At 39.6% G+C, this 22333-nt stretch overlaps 1 protein-coding gene across 1 annotated transcript; it reads right to left on the bottom strand.

The window, feature by feature from the left end:
* Nucleotides 1–1423: 1423 nt before the first annotated feature.
* On the bottom strand, nt 1424–14572 carry LOC110776607 (uncharacterized). Its single transcript, XM_056841753.1, has 8 exons — nt 14567–14572; nt 14369–14419; nt 14061–14285; nt 13480–13938; nt 13086–13358; nt 12695–12975; nt 1893–1989; nt 1424–1480 (listed from the first exon to the last, which is right to left on the bottom strand). The coding sequence occupies exons 1-8, from the start codon at nt 14570–14572 to the stop codon at nt 1424–1426; spliced, it is 1449 nt and encodes a 482-aa protein (XP_056697731.1).
* Between the last annotated feature and the right edge of the window lie 7761 nt (nt 14573–22333).

Genomic DNA, 22333 nt, shown 5'->3' with positions numbered 1-22333 from the left:
GTAATTTTTGGCCAAAAATGACATTTTCGATCCCAACTACCAACAAACGAACCTATTTCGATATTCTAAACGTTTTTCATTATTCATATGATTAGTTATATTATTATAAGACTCATTTCATGATATTTATGAACGTCTATGGGTCATTTGGGTCGATATAGGTCATTTTTGGTTAAAAATGGCATTTTCGATCCTAACAACTAACAAATGAACCTAAGGACACTTTCTAAATCTTTTTCATGATTCATATGATCAGTTATATGTTTATAAGACTCATTTCAAGTTCTTTATGCACACATAAGGCTCATTTGGGACACTATAGGTCATTTTTGGCCAAAAATGACATTTTCGATCCCAACTACCAACAAACGAACCTATTTCGATATTCTAAACGTTTTTCATGATTCATATGATTAGTTATATGATTATAAGACTCATTTCAAGTTCGTTATGCACGTCTATGGTTCATTTAGGTCGATATATGTAATTTTTGGCCAAAAATGATATTTTCGATCCCAACTACCAACAAACGAACCTATTTCGATATTCTAAACGTTTTTCATTATTCATATGATTAGTTATATTATTATATGACTCATTTATGATATTTATGAACGTCTATGGGTCATTTGGGTCGATATAGGTCATTTTTGGTTAAAAATGGCATTTTCGATCCTAACAACTAACAAATGAACCTAAGGACACTTTCTAAATCTTTTTCATGATTCATATGATTAGTTATATGTTTATAAGACTCATTTCAAGTTCTTTATGCACACATAAGGCTCATTTGGGACGATATAGGTCATTTATGGCCAAAAATGGCATTTTCGATCCCAAATACCAACAAACGAACCTATTTCCATATTCTAAACGTTTTTCATGATTCATATGATTAGTTATATGGTTATAAGACTCATTTCAAGTTCGTTATGCACGTCTATGGTTCATTTAGGTCGATATAGGTCATTTATGGCCAAAAATGGCATTTTCGATCCCAAATACCAACAAACGAACCTATTTCCATATTCTAAACGTTTTTCATGATTCATATGATTAGTTATATGATTATAAGACTCATTTCAAGTTCGTTATGCAAGTCTATGGTTCATTTAGGTCGATATAGGTCATATTTGGTCCAAAATGGCATTTTCGACGGTTCATGCCAATTATAGGCGAATAGTTTTTTTAACTAATTTCTAGCCTAATAATACATCATAAATAAGCTATTTTATGTACCTTTTCCAGATCTTGAACTTCTTTGCAACTTTTGAATATGTCATGCATGAATTTCATCACGTAATAGCCACACTCGACCCCACCCTCTTGTTGGGCGCACTAGATTAAAGACAACACAAATTAGATAATAGGAAATGTAATTGTTTTGGCCGTACAATAACTAGTGAACAAGTTATTAGTTACCTTAACTGATTTCCATTGAGGAAGTGCGCTTTTTTTGACATTCATTTTCATCAACACTCTGCAATTCAACAATTCATTGGAAGTTAATTAACATTAAATGCTTGAATGTAAAATATGATTGCAAGTTTTATTTGATATGTACAAAAAAAACTAAATACGGAATGTACTTATTCAATAGTGACTTGAACAACACGGATCGTAATGGATCTCGACGACAAGAATCAAATTGATAAATTGTGTGGCTTGAAACACATATCACAAGGAGCATCCAATGGAGGCTGTAATCACAAAAGAGTGGTTTAATAATCCATAATATGCCACAACAATCACAAAATATCATTATAATCGACACTAATGTAGGACAATAAAGATATTAAAGCAAAGGCATACTCTTCAAAGTACGGGGCTAATATAAACTTGTTTTTCGCTTTTGTGCATTGACGGATACCGTCATCGAGATATTGACTGACTTCGGCTCGATTGTTCATGAAACTAGCACCACTTATTGATTGTGGATCCGACCACCCAATATGACTATCCGAACTAAAATCATCGAACTGAAGAGACCTAAAGAACAAGCAAACATAAGAATAATCAAAACTTGGCAAACCATTTACCTTAATAAATACTTTACCATAACTAACTATATTAATTACCTCATGAAGACTTGTATCATTTAAATATTAAGCATATCAACTTTGAGGAATTCACATATATCGTCTTTAGTTACCCATGCTGTGCCTGTGAGGTTATGATACATATGATATTACATAAATCATGCGGAAACAACCATTAACCCAGGATTACATATTATTTACACATAATCATATAGCATAATTTAGATGCATACTCTTTGTTGCGTGCCCTCCCTAGCTGCGCCCGAACCGAACAAGAACAAGTCTTTAGGACTCCAAGTGTCGTCCCTCCGTAGATAGTCCACAGCACGTCCGGATCCGCCTTAAGATTGACCAACTAGAATCGCCCTTAAGGTACTAGAATTTTCGGCACTTTTGAGCAAGATGTGTGGCTGAATTTTTCTCTCAAAAAACTCACTTTGAATACTTTGAAACTCGTTATAAATTGTGAACCCAGGCCACATATTTATAGGGTTATGGAAAGGGAATTGGAATCCTATTCAGATACAAATTAATTAAACCTAGAATCCTACAAGAACTCTAATTTAATTAATTTATCAAATAGAATTAGGAATTTAATCATTAACCGAACTCTGCACGTTTTAGGAAACGTGCACGAACACAAACACTTACGCACACACACACGGCAGCCTCGATGGGCCGCCCATGCGTGCGTGCGAGCAGCAGCCCACGCAGCGAGGCCTGCGCGAGCCACAAGCCCACGCAAGCACCCGCGCGCGCTGCGCGCGCTGCCACGGCCTGCTGGGCCTGGCCTTGCGCTGGGCCTGGCGTGGCTGTTTGTGTGGCGCGCTTGGCTTGCTGGGCGATGGCCTGGCTTCGTGCTGGGCCCTCGTCCGGCAGGCCTCGTCCGATGCTTATTCGTACGATACGCTTCCGATTAAATTTCCGATTCCGGAATTCATTTCCGATACGAACAATATTTAACATTTCCGATTCCGGAATTAATTTCCGTTTCGAACAAATATTTAATATTTCCGTTTCCGGAATTATTTTCCGATTCCGGTAATATTTCCGATTCTGACAATATTTCCGTTTCCGGCAATATTTCCGATTCTGGTAATATTTCCATTTCCGATAATATTTTCCGATACGTACCATGTTTCCGTTTCCGGCAACATCTACGACTTGGATAATATTTATATTTCCGATACGACCCATATTTCCGTTTCCGGTAATATCATCGTTTCCGGAGTATTCATTTCTTGCCTGTGACGATCTCAGCTACCACTGAAACCAAGATCCGTCGATTCCGAATATCCATAGATAGAGTATTTAATGCCATTAAATACTTGATCCGTTTACGTACTATTTGTGTGACCCTACGGGTTCAGTCAAGAGTAAGCTGTGGATTAATATCATTAATTCCACTTGAACTGAAGCGGCCTCTAGCTAGGCATTCAGCTCACTTGATCTCACTGAATTATTAACTTGTTAATTAATACTGAACCGCATTTATTAGACTTATCATAGAATGCATACTTGGACCAAGGGCATTATTTCCTTCAGTCTCCCACTTGTCCTTAGGGACAAGTGTGCATTTCCTAATTCCTTTGTCGCTCGATGCTTGCTCTTGAACATAAGGTAAGAGTTGTCATCCTTATTATGTCCAGAGGTGTTCCTCGGTTTCAGAGTTCAACTGATCAAATAAACAGATAATCATAGCCTATGATTCATCCGAGCACGACCATGCATTTCACAGTTTCTAGCTCTCCGAGTGGCCTTGTACAACTTTTAAGCATCTCATTCCGATTTATGGGAGGACAATCCCAATCTTGCGATCTTGAGATTAGACTTCGTTTGATAGGTGATTACATGAGCGTTGCCTTTATAGCCTCCTTTTACGGTGCGACGGTTGGTCAACGTCAAAGCAACCAGTTCTCAATCAAGTAATCTCAAATCACTCAGGTATTGAGGATTTAGTGTCTAATAATTTAATGAAATTTACTTATGACAGATTTTCATCTCTTACAGTAAAGTTTCATAGGTCTTGTCCGATACTAGTCTTCCCAAAGTAAGTATCTATGCAAATGATTATGACATTGCCATGTCCACATAGTTCAAGAAACAGAACTACTAGTCATCTTGCATTCTAATCGTCTAACGTTTTCTATGCGTCCAATTTTATAGAAAACTCCGACTAGGGACCATTTTCAACCTTTGACATTCAAGTTCACTTGATAGACATTTCTTAGTCACAGGACTGGTCCTGACAGTCTATCTTGAATATATTGTCAAATTGAAGGGACTCATCATTTAATAAACCACAAATTAAATGGAAAAATGAATTCTTTTCATTTATTGTGAATGATTAACCAATAATGTTTTACAAAGATTTAAACTCTAAAACTTTAAAACATTAAACAGAGACATCAAAGCCATTCCCCAATATGCTTGATTCCCATAGCTGCAGTGTGCGAGTTGTGCTTCGCCTGCGGCAGAGGTTTAGTTAATGGATCTGATATGTTGTCATCAGTTCCAATTTTGCTTATCTCGACTTCTTTTCTTTCAACGAACTCTCGTAGAAGGTGAAATCTACGAAGTACATGCTTGACTCTCTGGTGGTGTCTAGGCTCTTTTGCCTGTGCAATAGCTCCGTTATTGTCACAATACAGGGCTATTGGTCCTTTAATGGAGGGGACTACACCAAGTTCACCTATGAACTTCCTTAGCCATATAGCTTCCTTTGCTGCTTCATGTGCAGCAATGTACTCCGCTTCAGTTGTAGAATCCGCAAGGGTGCTTTGCTTAGCACTTTTCCAGCTTACTGCTCCTCCGTTGAGGCAGAAGACAAACCCAGACTGTGATCTGAAATCATCTTTGTCGGTTTGGAAACTTGCGTCCGTATAGCCTTTAACAATTAATTCATCATCTCCACCATAGACCAGGAAGTCATCTTTGTGCCTTTTCAGGTACTTCAGAATGTTCTTGGCAGCAGTCCAATGCGCCTCTCCTGGGTCTGACTGGTATCTGCTCGTAGCACTGAGTGCGTACGCAATATCCGGGCGTGTACATATCATAGAATACATTATTGAACCAATTAATGATGCATATGGAATCCCATTCATTCGTCTACGCTCATCAAGTGTTTTTGGGCACTGAGTCTTGCTTAGAGTCATTCCATGAGACATGGGTAGGTAGCCTCGCTTGGAGTCCGCCATCTTGAATCTATCAAGCACCTTATTGATATAAGTGCTTTGACTAAGTCCAATCATCTTTTTAGATCTATCTCTGTAAATCTTGATGCCCAATATGTACTGTGCTTCTCCTAGATCCTTCATCGAAAAACATTTCCCAAGCCAAATCTTGACAGAGTTCAACATAGGAATGTCATTTCCGATAAGCAATATGTCGTCGACATATAATACTAGGAAAGCAATTTTGCTCCCACTGACCTTCTTGTATACACAAGATTCGTCTGCGTTCTTGATGAAACCAAAGTCACTGACTGCTTCATCAAAACGTATATTCCAGCTCCTGGATGCCTGCTTCAATCCGTAGATTGATTTCTTTAGCTTGCATACCTTTTTAGCATTCTTTGGATCCTCAAAACCTTCAGGCTGTGTCATAAACACAGTTTCTGTTAAAACGCCGTTTAAGAAAGCAGTTTTGACATCCATCTGCCATATTTCGTAATCGTAATATGCAGCGATTGCTAACATTATCCGAATAGACTTTAGCATTGCAACTGGTGAAAAGGTTTCATCGTAATCCACACCGTGGACTTGCCTGTAACCTTTTGCAACCAATCTAGCTTTGAAAACTTCAAGTTTCCCATCCTTGTCCTTTTTCAGTTTGAAAACCCATTTGCTTCCAATGGCTTGATAGCCATCTGGCAAATCGACCAAATCCCATACTTGGTTTTCAGACATGGAGTCTAATTCAGATTGCATGGCTTCTTGCCATTGCTTGGAGCTAGGGCTCGTCATAGCTTGTTTGTAAGTCGCAGGTTCATCACTTTCAAGTAATAGAACGTCATAGCTCTCGTTCGTCAAAATACCTAAGTACCTTTCCGGTTGAGATCTATATCTTTGCGATCTACGCGGGGTAACATTTCTAGATTGACCATGATTCTCACCAGATTCTTCTAAAGATCTCTGTGTTTCATCCTGAATGTCATCTTGAGCATTCTCTAGAGTTTGTTGTTCGACTCGAATTTCTTCGAGGTCTATTTTTCTCCCACTTGTCATTTTGGAAATATGATCTTTCTCCAAAAAGACACCATCTCGAGCAACAAACACTTTGTTCTCAGATGTATTGTAGAAGTAATACCCCTTAGTTTCCTTTGGATAGCCCACAAGGATACATTTGTCAGATTTTGGATGAAGTTTGTCTGAAATTAATCGTTTGACGTATACTTCACATCCCCAAATCTTAAGAAAAGACACATTTGGAGGCTTTCCAAACCATAATTCGTATGGAGTCTTTTCGACAGCTTTAGACGGAGCTCTATTTATAGTGAGTGCAGCTGTATTTAGTGCATGTCCCCAAAATTCTAATGGAAGTTCGGCCTGACCCATCATTGACCTGACCATGTCTAGCAAGGTTCTGTTCCTCCGTTCCGACACACCGTTCCATTGTGGTGTTCCAGGAGGAGTCAACTCTGATAGAATTCCACATTCTTTCAGATGGTCATCAAATTCATAGCTCAGATATTCACCGCCTCTATCAGACCGCAGTGCCTTAATCTTCTTGCCTAATTGATTCTCTACTTCACTCTGAAATTCCTTGAATTTGTCAAAGGATTCAGACTTATGCTTCATTAGGTAGACATAACCATACCTACTGAAGTCATCAGTGAAAGTGATAAAGTAGCTGAAACCACCTCTAGCATTTGTACTCATTGGTCCACATACATCTGTATGGATTAAACCCAATAGTTCATTTGCTCTTTCTCCAACTTTAGAGAAAGGTTGCTTTGTCATTTTGCCAAGTAAACATGATTCGCATTTACCATAATCCTCTAAGTCAAATGGTTCTAGAATTCCTTCCTTTTGAAGTCTTTCTAAGCGTTTCAAGTTTATATGGCCTAATCGACAATGCCACAGATAGGTGAGATCTGAATCATTCTTTTTGGCCTTTTTGGTATTTATGTTATATACTTGTTTGTCGTGATCTAATAAATAAAGTCCATTGACTAATCTAGCAGATCCATAAAACATCTCTTTAAAATAAAACGAACAACTATTGTCTTTTATTAAAAAGGAAAATCCCTTAGCATCTAAGCAAGAAACTGAAATGATGTTTTTAGTAAGACTTGGAACAAGGAAACATTCTTCCAGTTCCAAAACTAGCCCGGAGGGCAACGACAAATAGTAAGTTCCTACAGCTAATGCAGCAATCCGTGCTCCATTTCCCACTCGTAGGTCGACTTCACCCTTGCTTAACTTTCTACTTCTTCTTAGTCCCTGTGGATTGGAACATAAGTGTGAGCCACAACCTGTATCTAATACCCAAGAAGTTGAATTAGCAAGTATACAGTCTATAACGAAAATACCTGAAGATGGAACGACTGTTCCGTTCTTCTGATCTTCCTTTAGCTTCAAGCAATCTCTCTTCCAATGCCCCTTCTTCTTGCAGTAAAAGCATTCGGATTCAGAAGTGGGTTGACTGACCTTCCTCTTTGCAGATTTGGCGCCAGTTTGCTTAGTTGGGCTGGCCTTGTTGCCACCTTTCTTAGCATTCCTCTTCTTTCCAGATTTCTTGAACTTGCCCCCACGCACCATAAGCACATCCTGCTTATCACTTTTGAGCGTCTTTTCAGCGGTCTTCAGCATACCGTGAAGCTCAGTGAGCGTTTTGTCCAGACTATTCATACTGTAGTTCAGTTTGAACTGATCATACCCGCTATGAAGAGAATGGAGGATGGTGTCTATAGCCATTTCCTGAGAAAATTGCTGATCCAGCCGACTCATATTCTCAATGAGTCCAATCATTTTGAGAACATGTGGACTTACTGGCTCGCCTTTCTTAAGCTTGGTCTCAAGAATTTGCCTATGAGTCTTGAATCTTTCGAGTCGAGCCAGATCTTGGAACATGTTCTTCAACTCACTGATGATTGTGAAAGCATCTGAGTTGATGAACGTTTTCTGCAGATCCGCACTCATGGTGGCGAGCATTAGACATTTCACATCCTTGTTGGCATCAATCCAACGATTGAGGGCTGCCTGAGTGACCCCGTCGCCTGCAGCTTCGGGCATCGCCTCATCTAGGACATACTCCTTTTCTTCCTGCATAAGAACTATTTGCAAGTTCCTTTGCCAGTCAAGGAAGTTTTTCCCGTTCAACTTCTCCTTTTCGAGAATTGATCGAATGTTGAATGAATTGTTGTTTGCCATATTAAAAACTACAATTGAAAAGAATAAACAAATAAATAACCATTCACAGTTTCTCTTAATAAACTTAAATTCTAGCATACATGCATAATTCAATGTTTATTAAGCATTTTATTCAAGTTATGTGTTCCGGCAGGTGTGAATAAAATGATTCCAAGATCCTAAAATCATTGAAGAACTAAGCACAGTTTGTCGACTTAATCCTAGAACATCTTAGGTAAGCAAAAGCCTTTTGCTAATAGTCTAGAAACTATTCTTGGTTGATAGGTACGTCTAAGAACTTATTAGGTAAACCTATCGAATTTGCCACGACATAAAAGGACTCCTTACTTATATCGTTGAGTTTCACCAAAACTAACATGTACTCACAATTATTTGTGTACCTTGCCCCTTTAGGACCAATAAGTAACACCTCGCTGAGCGAAAACTATTACTAGATTGATGTAAAGGATATCCAAGCAAGTGTATATTTTGGCATGGCACCTTTTAACACAATTTTTAAGTTTGGAACTTAAGGCTCTTACTATGTTGGTTAGATTTTAAGTGAACTAAAATCCTTAATCATGCAACATAATCAAGCTTTTGATCTCATGCATTTTAAGACATATTTAAAAGCAATAAATAACTTAAAACATGCATAAGATATTTGTGATCTAGTATGGCCCGACTTCATCTTGAAGCTTTGACTTCAAAGTCCGTCTTGAAAATCTCCGTGGGAGGCACCATTTTCTTCAAATAGGATAAGCTATAACTAATTACAACTATTTGATGGTACGCAGACCATATTTGAATTGAAAAATAACTTTGGTACTTCAGACCAATTGAAAAATAACTTTGGTACTTCAGACCAATTACATTCAAATTAATGGTACGCAGACCATATTTTCTATCCTATTTGGGCCATACTAGTCACTTCATAACCTGCAAAACAGTACATATACAATATATACCATTCACCCATTCATTATCATGAATGGCCCACATAGCTGGTTAGTATAACACATTATGCATCACGTAAACATTTGCAGCAATTAATCAAGGGCACCAATAATCTACCAATTATTCAGTCCTTATTAATTCTAATCAAGTTGTTTTAACCTTAAGGATTTGTAGACCTAATCAAGAGTTTTATGACTAAAAAGCGCTCCCACTTAAACCAATAAATTCATATGCTTTACTAATTTTAAACATAAAAATGTATTTCTAGTCTGACCGGAAACATACAAATTTAATTAAAATTTAAAGCTCATATAAATTTATAATTGAATCCAAAAAGTTTAATTTAATTTCAGTCGTATTTAAATTAATTCATGATTTTAATTTTAGTAAAATAATTAAATAACATTTATTATAATTACAATATTCAAAATTAAAATCCAAGAAAATAATTTAAATTATTAATTTTAAAATTAATTAAAATTACGTGAACTGAAATTTTCAAATTAAACATTCAAAACGATCTAATCGTAACGCAAACACCCTACGCATTGCACGCCCATGGGCCGCACGCACACAGCCATCGCTGGCCATGTGCGCGCAGCCCATGCGCTCGTCGCATAGCTGCTGCATCTCCATCGCAAGCCATCGCACGCTGTGGTGCTTGCTGCGCGCGCGCCAGCGCTCGTCGCACGCGAGCCATCGCTCGCAGTGCGCGTGAGCCATCGCTCGCTGGGCGCGCTACATCGCTCGCTGTGCGCGCGACATCGCTCGCTGGGCGCGCGACATCGCTCGCTGTGCGCGCGAGCAACGCTGGGCGCAGCGCTCGTGGCACGCGAGCTTGCGCTCGCTGCGCGCGAGGCTGCGCGCTCTTGCGCGAGGCAGTGCGCGTTGTGGCGCAGCTCGCTTGCTGCCCACACGCGACTGCCTTGGCTCGCCCTTCGCCCATGCCCATTCGTCCATTGCTCGTGGCCCACGACACAAGGCAGGGCTGCTGCCTTGTGCTCGTGCACTACGCCCTTGCTCATTGCATTCGTGCCGCACGGGCGACGAGCTCCCTTGCTCGTCGTCGCATGCCCGCATTATACAACACCCCTTAAGGGTAACACGAAGCGTCCATTGCTTTGTGCGTGCAAGTTATATGAACGAATTGCATAAAAAATTTAAAATTTATAAAATTAATGACAAATTAATAAATATTATCAATTTCATAATTTTAGGGCGAAAAATCGAAAATTTATTATCCAATTGATTTCCGATTGTTATGGATTCAAGTCTAGGTCATAAAAATTTAAAATTTATCATAAATTTACAATTTTTATGGTGGTTTTTAATCATAGGTTTCTAATTAAATTACAATTAATTATGAAAATCAAATTAATTCTAAATTATTCTAATTTTCAACAAATTAATCATAATTACAAATTAGATTGCATAATTAACAAGACTAGGCATTCAAACTTGTTAAACATATGCAGTAGGTCAATCAAAAATTCAAGATTTATCAACAAGAATCGCAAATATTCAATTTAACATCTTAAATTTACGAAATTTTGCATTCGAAAAACTAAAACCTTCGAAAAGTCATAGTTAGGCTTCGAATTTGAGAATTCTGGGTTCGGCAGAAAAATATTAATTTTGTCAAAATTTTAGAATGCCTTTTACATGCGGAATTGACACAAAAATCACTCAATTCGGATGAGTAATGAAGAAACTGCCGAAAAACTGCGTACATATAATTAAATAAACGCAATTTGCAATTAATTAACAATTACGAAAATTAATCACCCCTTTTAATTCTTGCAAATTTGTAATATTTAACCATGTTCATGCAATTTAGATTATGAAAATAATAAGGGGCTCGTGATACCACTGTTAGGTTATGATACATATGATATTACATAAATCATGCGGAAACAACCATTATCCCAGGATTACATATTATTTACACATAATCATATAGCATAATTTAGATGCATACTCTTTGTTGCGTGCCCTCCCTAGCTGCGCCCGAACCGAACAAGAACAAGTCTTTAGGACTCCAAGTGTCGTCCCTCCGTAGATAGTCCACAGCACGTCCGGATCCGCCTTAAGATTGACCAACTAGAATCGCCCTTAAGGTACTAGAATTTTCGGCACTTTTGAGCAAGATGTGTGGCTGAATTTTTCTCTCAAAAAACTCACTTTGAATACTTTGAAACTCGTTATAAATTGTGAACCCAGGCCACATATTTATAGGGTTATGGAAAGGGAATTGGAATCCTATTCAGATACAAATTAATTAAACCTAGAATCCTACAAGAACTCTAATTTAATTAATTTATCAAATAGAATTAGGAATTTAATCATTAACCGAACTCTGCACGTTTTAGGAAACGTGCACGAACAAAAACACTTACGCACACACACACGGCAGCCTCGATGGGCCGCCCATGCGTGCGTGCGAGCAGCAGCCCACGCAGCGAGGCCTGCGCGAGCCACAAGCCCACGCAAGCACCCGCGCGCGCTGCGCGCGCTGTGCGCGCTGCCACGGCCTGCTGGGCCTGGCCTTGCGCTGGGCCTGGCCTTGCGCTGGGCCTGGCGTGGCTGTTTGTGTGGCGCGCTTGGCTTGCTGGGCGATGGCCTGGCTTCGTGCTGGGCCCTCGTCCGGCAGGCCTCGTCCGATGCTTATTCGTACGATACGCTTCCGATTAAATTTCCGATTCCGGAATTCATTTCCGATACGAACAATATTTAACATTTCCGATTCCGGAATTAATTTCCGTTTCGAACAAATATTTAATATTTCCGTTTCCGGAATTATTTTCCGATTCCGGTAATATTTCCGATTCTGACAATATTTCCGTTTCCGGCAATATTTCCGATTCTGGTAATATTTCCATTTCCGATAATATTTTCCGATACGTACCATGTTTCCGTTTCCGGCAACATCTACGACTTGGATAATATTTATATTTCCGATACGATCCATATTTCCGTTTCCGGTAATATCATCGTTTCCGGAGTATTCATTTCTTGCCTGTGACGATCTCAGCTCCCACTGAAACCAAGATCCGTCGATTCCGAATATCCATAGATAGAGTATTTAATGCCATTAAATACTTGATCCGTTTACGTACTATTTGTGTGACCCTACGGGTTCAGTCAAGAGTAAGCTGTGGATTAATATCATTAATTCCACTTGAACTGAAGCGGCCTCTAGCTAGGCATTCAGCTCACTTGATCTCACTGAATTATTAACTTGTTAATTAATACTGAACCGCATTTATTAGACTTATCATAGAATGCATACTTGGACCAAGGGCATTATTTCCTTCAGTGCCATGCTCGAAAAAGTGGAATAATGACATGTCCATCTGAACTCCAATAGCATTACCATCCGGTAACTCACTAACAAGACTATGCAACCATTTGCACGGCTTACTAAGAGAGTCAAAAACATTTGATTCCACAAGTAAATTTGCATGAGAAACTGGACCTTTCGATGATTTAAGTTTGGAGTTTTGACTCTTGCCTTGTGAACTTCCTTTTGCAATCAACTCCATTGATCGTTGACCATCTTTGCTAGCTTGAGTTGGTGGTTTCTTTTGTTTAGCTTTCATTGGTGGCGCTTTTAGTTTCTTGATGATCTGTAAGGTTAATTTACAAAAACCAAGAGATTATGAAAAAACTTGTTTATTGAAACATATAGGAAATGTTATGCAAAATAGAAAGGCGTGGAATTAGAAACACAAAACACCTCGTCTGAAAACTTCACCCATGCAAATGGCCATAGTACATAAGAACCGGAGGCATCGGCCAAAGTATGGAGGAAATTGTTGGGCACCGGAAGTATCCAATCCAAATAGTCTTCATGAACATTGTATGGGCTGACCGCATAATAACCACTCGGGACTTGCTTGAAGTGGACTAGTGGTCGGTCACTTTGTGGTTGTGCATTCGCATCGGCCACCACATACAATTTATCACCATTTGATTGTCCCGGGTGTAGTAGTTCGCAAGGCGTCTCCTCCTAACATTCAACCATCAGGATATGCAATAAGTAAAAATTTAGCCATCACGTTATTGAATGAATTAAAACTCCAAAATTTATATAAGAACATTACGGAATTAAACTCCAGAATTCAGCTCACCTTTAATTCAAGCATTGGTTGAACTCCAAGCATTGGTTGAACTTCAAGCATTGGTTGAACTCCAGTAGACGGCTGAACTCTAGCAGGTGGTTGAAATCCAGTAGGTTCTTGACCTTCATTAGGTGGTTGAAGGTCAAGAATTGGTTGGCTTGATGAATCCAAAGGGCTACGGCGGGGCAACTCCAAGCTTTGTAGGCCCATCTGTTGTAGGATTGCCTCAGTTATCTCCTTCTTCAGTTCTTCTCTCATCGAAGCTGTATCTGAAGCTGTTGAAGATGCACTGAAGTTTGAGTTGGTGGGCTTGCGATATTCTTCACCATACGCCTTTTTCAAGCCAACACGTACCCCTCCGAAACCTCTTGGATGCCCGGAAGGGTCAGGTCCAAGAGTCATGTACAAGGGATCCTTGTTTAAAACTGAAGAAACCTTGCCTTCGGCACATGCTTGTTGATATTCAACCTATTTTATGAAAACAATATAGAAAGTGATTGTTACATTAATACAAAGGTAGACAAAATGTATAATATATATATATATATATATATTAATTCAAATTATTGAATATCACTCCATTTACTTACTAGTTTATCACAAGCCTCTTTTGTTTCGGGATTAACAATTACATATTTCCCATTTTTGTCGAGACTATGCATCGAACACCACCAATCATTGGCACGGGTGTTGCCACCGTTGGGGTATAATCCTTTTTCTTTCCATCTCTTCCTCTTTTCTTCATAAGTCTCGGGACCTAGCCGATGAGTATGTTTTTTCTTCTTTGCATAATTTGAACACTTTTGGCGCTTTGCCTACAAAGTATACATGTCAACTTCAATGCAAAATGTAAACAATAAATTTATAAAGTACGTAGGTAGATTGTTTGAAAATTTACCACTGCATCTAGAGTTGTTTTTTGTGCAACAAAAGCCTCCCATTCCAAGTCCTATGTTTAAAATCCCAAGCTCAAATGTCCAAATCCATGATGGCGTAATGTCGGATTTTCAAATTCCAATTTCTCAAATCCCAGTTTCCTATGCCCCAAACCCACGGCGGCAAAATGTCGGGTTTTCAAGTTCAAAAATTTTGAAACCGTCATATTTCAAATTCAAATCTTCAAGGTCTCATCTTCTATAAAAACAAAGAACTTCCCTTGTTGAATTCCAAATTCAACTTCCAAATCAAACTCAAGTTTCAAATTCAATTTCAAGAACATTTCCAATGGGTTTAAAATCCCTTGAAATAATCCCAAAACACCTCTAATGGGTTGGAAATCCCTAGAAATAATACAAAATCCAAAAAACATTTCTAATGGGTTGAAAATCCCTAGAAATAATACAAAATCCAAAAAACATTTATATTGGGTTGAAAATCCCTAGAAATAATACAAAATCCAAAAAACATTTCCAATGGGTTCAAAATCCCTAGAAATAATACAAAATTCAATCTCCTCCAATGGGTTGAAAATCCCTTGAAATAATTCCAAAACATTTCCAATGGGTTGAAAATCCCTTGAAATAATCAAACCCCATACAAATTCCAAAAAACACTTCCAACGGGTTGAAAATCCCTAGAGATAATACAAATTCAATTTCCCCACGGGTTGAAATTCCCCTAAAATATTCCAAGTTTTATTGTTGGGTTGAAATTCCCCTAAAATATTCCAAGTTCTATTGTCGGGTTGAAATCCCCCTTAAAATATTCCAAGTTCTATTGTCGGGTTGAAATTCCCCTAAAATATTCCAAGTTCCAATGTCGGGTTGAAATTCCCTGAAAATATTCCAAGTTCTATTGTTGGGTTGAAATTCCCCTAAAATATTCCAAGTTCTATTGTTGGGTTGAAACTCCCTCTTAAATATTTCTAAAATCTTATGTAGCCTTCACTTAATACAAAAGAATGAAGCTCCTCTACAAACATTTCCAACGGGTTGCAAATCCCGATACAAGTATAAAGTCAAATGGGTTGAATTCCTCTGAAATATTTCCGAAGGGATGTAAATTCCGATACAAGTTCAAATTCGAAAGGGTTGGAACTTCCCATAGCAATGCAAGTACAATGTCCAAAATCTCGAATCTTCGGAGTGGCACTTAGAGTCAGTCTAGGTCTCATTCATCTGCATGCATACCATGTCATGTGTTGGGAAGTCCAAGTTCTAAAGTCATGTCGTGTCCTGTGTTTCTCAAGGAATCAAAGGATCTTGTGGGTTCGCCAAAAAGGAGATAAACTGAAGAGAGCTCCATCAGTCGTAGCCTCCCTTTTAGCCGGTATCGAACATGCAGCAAGTCCGTCTTCAGCAAATCAACTTCAAACCCCTCTCAAGAACCAATTCAAGAACCAATGGAAGGTGTTGATCAAATTTCCCACCTCATGGCCGCCGTAGCTAGTATCAATACTAATATGGAGCTTATGATTAACCGCATGGGTGTCATGGAGCAAGCTGCAGCTTCGCTTGATCTTACTAAGAATATCGAAAGCATGGTCCACCGGGTAACTAACAAAGAAAACTACTTTGACACCTCGATGGAAGATAATCTCAAGGGGAAGGTCAATTTTCCCGACAAGTTTTCTGCCAATGATATCCCTAAGTTCAAGTCAACAGACAACCCCAAATACCATCTCAAGAATTTCAGAGCCACCATGGCAATCAAGGGGGTTGATCATGACCTGTACCCTGTAGTGTTCCCCATGTCCTTGGAACTAGTTTGCCAGAAGTGGTACTACTCCATGAAAGTTCATGAGACTAGCACCTGAGATGTTGTACCCCAAGACTTCATGGAACAATACCAGCCGAACATACAATTGCAAACAACTCTCCGAGAGCTGGAAGTGCTTAGACAAGGGCACCAGGAGGGTTTTACCACCTATCTCAACCGATGGAGGGAAATGGCTTCTCGAATGGTAACTCGGCCTTCCGAAAGGGAATTGGTCAAGATCTTCATCGCCAGCTCTTGCCAAAATATAATACCCACATGAAGTAATCTAGGCCTGGAAAGCTTCAAGAGGACTTATGACATCGGGGTCAACATTGAAGACGATCTTATGAAATCACCCACAACACCAGCTCCACAAGATGAAAAGTGGAAGCGTAAAAAGGCTGAAGCAACATCTAAGGTCCACGAGGTCAACGCTTTAGAAGCTCCTCAGGGTCAGTTCCAAAAGTCGAACAATTTCAACAAAGGAAACACTAATCAACGCAAACTTCCAGAGCAGGCCCCAGAGGATTTTCACTAATCTGGGTATGTCCTATTCGGATTCTTTCGACCGGTTGGTAGAGATAAAACTGATTACTCCTATCGGTCCAACAGAGGACCCTCCAGTGGATAAAACATCCAAGAGATTGCACCCGAGCGCCTATTGCAAGTTCCATCGGGGAAATGGCATGACATTGAAAATTGTTTCAAGATTAAGCATCTAATCTAGAACATGGTAGACAACAAGACACTACCTTTGCCTCTGGGAGCCAAGCAACCACCATCGGTCCTAGCCATCTCCCAGGATTGCGGAGATGAGGAAGATGATTTCCCATGTAATCTGATTTCTACAATGTACAAGCCATCTTTCGATCTAGTGGTCCCAAACTTCCACCATTTGATGCCACATCTTCAAGATAGGGTGATCCCAAGCCTCACTTAACCTCTGACATCCAAGTGAAAATTTTTCCTCTTTCAACCCTCAAGGCCATAGGCTTCATATAGTACGATCTGATGCTAACCATGGAACAAGCAATCAAGCTCCAAGGTGTTACATACAAAATTCTGGGGGTCCTGAAGCTGGTCTTCTTTTTTGGGTCCTACCGCAACCAAGCTGAGTTCATGGTCATCGACATACCGACTGATTATAACGTTCTATTCGGGGAATCCTAGCTCGTGGAACTACTAGAAGGTCCTTCCTGCTTTACACCCAAAGGCTTCAACTATAAGAGCACCCTCATCAGGAAACCACTGGCTCTGCGCCAAGGAAAGGATGAACCAATCCATGACAATTACTATCGGTGGACTGTCCTTGCTTACAGTATCCGACCTGGGCTGCCAGAAGGAAGATATATTGGTCAGAATGTTCCTCCTGAGTCTCAACAGTGCAAACAAGAGCCGCTTTGCTGCATTTCCATATAGTTCCTGGCACCAAGTCTGGGATCAAGCTTCGAAGATCTATGGAAACAACATCTTCTACTATAATGATGATGATGTAGACATCTGGGAATATCCTAATGACTGCATTTGTGATTAGGTTGTTTTTCAAGTCCAGAGTCTGTCTTTCAATTTTCAAGTCCTAGTGACGAGTCAAAGAGTCTAGGGTTAGATTCTTGTATCAATCAAGTGCCCTTAGAGGCCGAACTTCACGTCAAAGCTGTAGATGTAATGATTGCTAATTTCAATAATACTTCAATTTCGTCCTACTCTTCAAGTCCAACTTCAAAACACATTCCTAATTCAAGCAACTTTGCTTCTCAAGAAACTGACCTTGAAATCTTAAAAGCTATTGAAAATCATGAAAACAGGATGCCCATAATTGAGGAAACAGAAAAAGTTAACCTTTCTAACATCAGTGATCCAAAACTAGTTCAGATTGTTTTAACTCTATCTCAAGCAGAGCGGGATGATATGGTCAAGCTACTTTCAGAGTACATAGACGTCTTCGCATGGTCCTATCATGATATGCCAGGGGTTGATCCACACATAGGTCAACATAAAATTCCCCTCATTCCAGGTCCAAAGCCCATTAAGCAGAAACTCCGTCGCATGAAATCCGTAGTTTCCCTCAAAATTCAAGACGAGGTCTCTAAGCAGCGAGAGGCCGGGTTTATTCGAGAGTCCAAGTATCCAGAATGGATTGCAAATGTCGTCCCGGTTCCGAAAAAGGATGGAAAAGTTCGAATGTGTGTCGGTTACAAAGATCTTAATAGGGCCATCCCTAAAGACGGTTTTCCACTTCCACATATCGGCATTTTGGCCGACAACACAACAAATCATGCCCTACTCTCTTTTATGGACGGGTATGCAGGCTACAATCAGATTCCCATGGAAGAGGAAGACATGGAGAAAACAACCTTCATCACTGAGGGGGGTACATATTGCTACACAGTCATGCCGTTCGGGCAGAAGAACGCGGGGGCTACCTATTAAAGAACAGCCACAACCATCATGAGTGACATGATTCACAGGGAAATTGAGGTTTATGTTGATGACATGATCGTCAAATCCAAAGAGCGTCATAAACATACAACAATGCTTCAAAAATTCTTCAACAGACTCAGACAATACAATATGAGGCTCAATCCTAAAAAATGTGCATTTGGTGACATAGTCAGGCAAGTTGCTCGGGTATGTCATCAGTTCTCGGGGCATCGAGGCTGACCCTTCCAAAATAAAGGCCATTCTAGATATGAAACTACCAGCGAATGAAAAAGAAATTCGGGGGGTTCCTTGGCAAATCACAATACATCAACAGATTCATATCAAAGCTCACCATGATTTGTGAGCTAGTATTTCAAAAACTCTGCAAGAGTGAGCCTAAGATATGGGACGAAGGCTGTCAATATGCATTTGGCACCATCAAGGGCTATCTTTGAAATCAGCCAGTGTTAAAGCCGACAATACCGGGTATCCAACTAAGGCTTTATCTTACAACGACTAACTCATCAGTTGGGGCCATGGTCGCCCAAGAAATCGAAGGCAAAGAAAACGCCGTGTACTATTTGAGCAAGAAGCTACTCAAGTACGAAATCAGATATACTTAACTCGAAAGGCTCAGTATCGCCTTGGTTTGGGCCACAAAGAAACTCAGACACTACATGCTCTCCTATACAGTGCATGTAATTTGCAAAGCAGATCCTCTCAATTCAAAAAACCGGCTCTCAACGGACGGCTGTCCAGATGGTTGGTTATGCTAGCTGAATTTGATCTGAAATACATCCCTCAAAATTCTATCAAGGGTTCATCGATCTCTAATTTCCCAGCTGATTGTCCTATCGAAGTAAAAGAAAAAAGTTACGACCTACCCGATGAGAAAATTCTAATGACAAGTGACGAAAGTTAGTCGTTGCACTTTGACGGTGCTTCCAGTCAATGCAGATGCGGTGTTGGGGTAATCCTATTAGCTCCTGACGGCACTCACACTCCAATCTCTGCAAAGCTACATTTCAAGGTTACAAACAATGCGTCTGAGTATGAAGCCTGCATTATGGGTCTGGAAGCTGCCATTGCATTGGGTGTCCAGAAACGTTGAGTATACGGGGATTCTTCCCTGATCATCAACCAGATTTCCGGCAAATGGAAGGTCATAAGTGAAAACTTGGCCCTTTACCAGTCCTACCTCGAGAAGCTGTCCAAACAAGTTGAAGAGCTTTGTTATACATACCTACCTAGGGAAGAGAATCAATTCCCCGATGCACTGGCGAAGTTAGCCTCAATGATCAACATCCCAAACGGTATGGATGAAATGCCACTTACAATCGAAACCCGTCAAGAAGCATCATATGTCCATGCTATTGATGATGTCGAACCTGAGGAAGACGAACCTTGGTTTTTAGACATTCTAAGGTACCTACAAACCTCCGAATATCCGCCACATTTTTCAAGAAAGAATCAAAGGTCTTTGCGTCTGCAATCAACAAACTTTGTTCTAGAAGGTGGTATTCTATGTAAAAAGGTCTCCTGACGGCCTCAATCTCTGATGTGTTGACAAACACGTAGCACAAAAGGTCATGGACACCATATATGTCGGGGTCTGTGGCATTCATATGAATGGGAGGATGTTAGCCCTCAAAATCATTCGGGCTCGGTACTATGCTAGTAGAAAAAACCCACATTGCAACCCCCTTGTTAAAGCATACATAGAGAAATATGCTTCAACAACCCGTAAGTCAACGCGGGTCAAACATTATAAAGGGTTATTGTAGTGAAAATTTTTGTTGTTCACTTTCATAATAATTTTCGAAGGGGGCATTTAAGTGTTCGCGTCAACAACGTATCATCTGTTGACACGTACACTCCAATGTTTGCTTCAACAAAGTTAGATAGGCATATACTCCAAATTTTAATTCTCTCTCCTCCTCATTTCTTCTGTTAGCCTGGAGGATTCCCTTCTCTCTCCTCTCACCCCTCACCCCTCTCCCCTCTCCTCTCTCATGGTTCAAAACTCCTCAAACCCTCCGCCTCTTTCGTCCACAACTCGGGCTCTCTTGATAGGACGTTTTTCCGTCGTTGAAAGATCAACGCCAAAATCAAACAAAATTTATAGAACCACTAGACCAACCAACTATATGAATTATAGTGGCAAATAAAGGGATCATCCCAAAGAAACGATGGTTCTCGAGTTTAAATGTCAAGCTAATTCGAACAAGAGGTTTGATTTTAGTTATCACTATGAAGCTAAACTAACAATTAAACTAGATTGAATCAAGGAAGCTAAACGTTAGGGAGTTGGGGATAGTATAGGGAAATCGGGGGAAATGAACTACCATATAGTAATCATGAATGATGCAATGAAATAGCACATAGGGGAATGAAAACTAATGACGTACTCGCCACCTCTCGGATAGAGCACGCGAAGCAACCTAGCCTATAGAAAAGCTTTCGCATAGTCCTAAGCTAGATTATATTGCATATAATAGGAACTATCATTCACTTGCATGAATTAGGCTCACAATGTCTTTCCAAACCTAAATCATACATTCCAATCCAACTCAATCAACTAGCATTTGCAACTACTACTCAATTGATCATGGAAAATCCTAGCACTAAATCAATTTAATCACATCAATCATTAATCAATTAAATCATCAAATTCCCCTAATTAGGCCCCTAGATTCTCCCTTTTCCCTAACCTAAATCTACTCACTAGCCATTCTAGAAATCAAGAAATCCATTAATTCTACGCTAGCAAGCATGAAATTGAAGGATTAGGAAGAGAGAATCAAATAATAGAACAATCAATTGAACAATCAACAAGAAATTAAGGATCAAAGTAACTAAGTAAAATCAAGAAGAATTCAAGAATTGAAGGAATTATAGAACAATCAACAATCACAACAAAAGCAAGAATTAAGAAATTGAATTGAATTGCACAAAATTAGAAGAAGAGTTTAGAGAATTACATGAGGAGAGTTTCTCTCTCTAGAAATGCTGAAAAACTAACTTTGAAAATCTAAAATTATCAACAAAAATTCTACCCTTAACAAAATAATCGAAAAATCTATTTATAAGTTTCCCCAAATAGAAGCCAAAATTCGAATAAGAGCAGGGCCGCGCAGCCATTCGGTCGCACTTTGTGCGACCGAACATAAAAGAACCGTTCGAGCAAACACCGGGACCTTGTTAGGTTATGATACATATGAATAAACATAAATCATGCGGAAAAACCATAATGCCAGGAAACATATTATTTACACATAATCATTTAGCATAGTTTAGATGCATACACTTTGTTGCGTGCCCTCCCTAGCTGCGCCCGAACCGAACAAGAACAAGTCTTTAGGACTCCAAGTGTCGTCCCTCCGTAGATAGTCCACAGCACGTCCGGATCCGCCTTAAGCTTGACCAACTAGAATCGCCCTTAAGGTTGCTTAGGAATTTCGGCTATTTAGGTGCAAGTGGATGGCTGATTTTTCTTCAAAATCTTACCTTTTAGAAAACTTCAATTGTGTCTATAAATTATGACCCTAGGAACCTATTTATAGAGGTACGGAAAAGGAACTGGAATCCTACTAGGATACGAATTAATTAAACTAGAATCCTAGTAGAACTCTTATTTAATTAATTTATCCTTTTAGGATTAGGAATTTAATCATATATCGAATCCTGATAGCTTTAGGATTCGTATGCGAACACAAACACACACACGCACGCACAGCACCCCACG

This window comes from Spinacia oleracea, chromosome 4 (genome assembly GCF_020520425.1).
Source record: "Spinacia oleracea cultivar Varoflay chromosome 4, BTI_SOV_V1, whole genome shotgun sequence".
NCBI lineage: Eukaryota > Viridiplantae > Streptophyta > Magnoliopsida > Caryophyllales > Amaranthaceae > Spinacia > Spinacia oleracea.
Note: the sequence above shows the minus strand (reverse complement) of the source record. Positions and strands in the feature narration are given on the sequence as shown.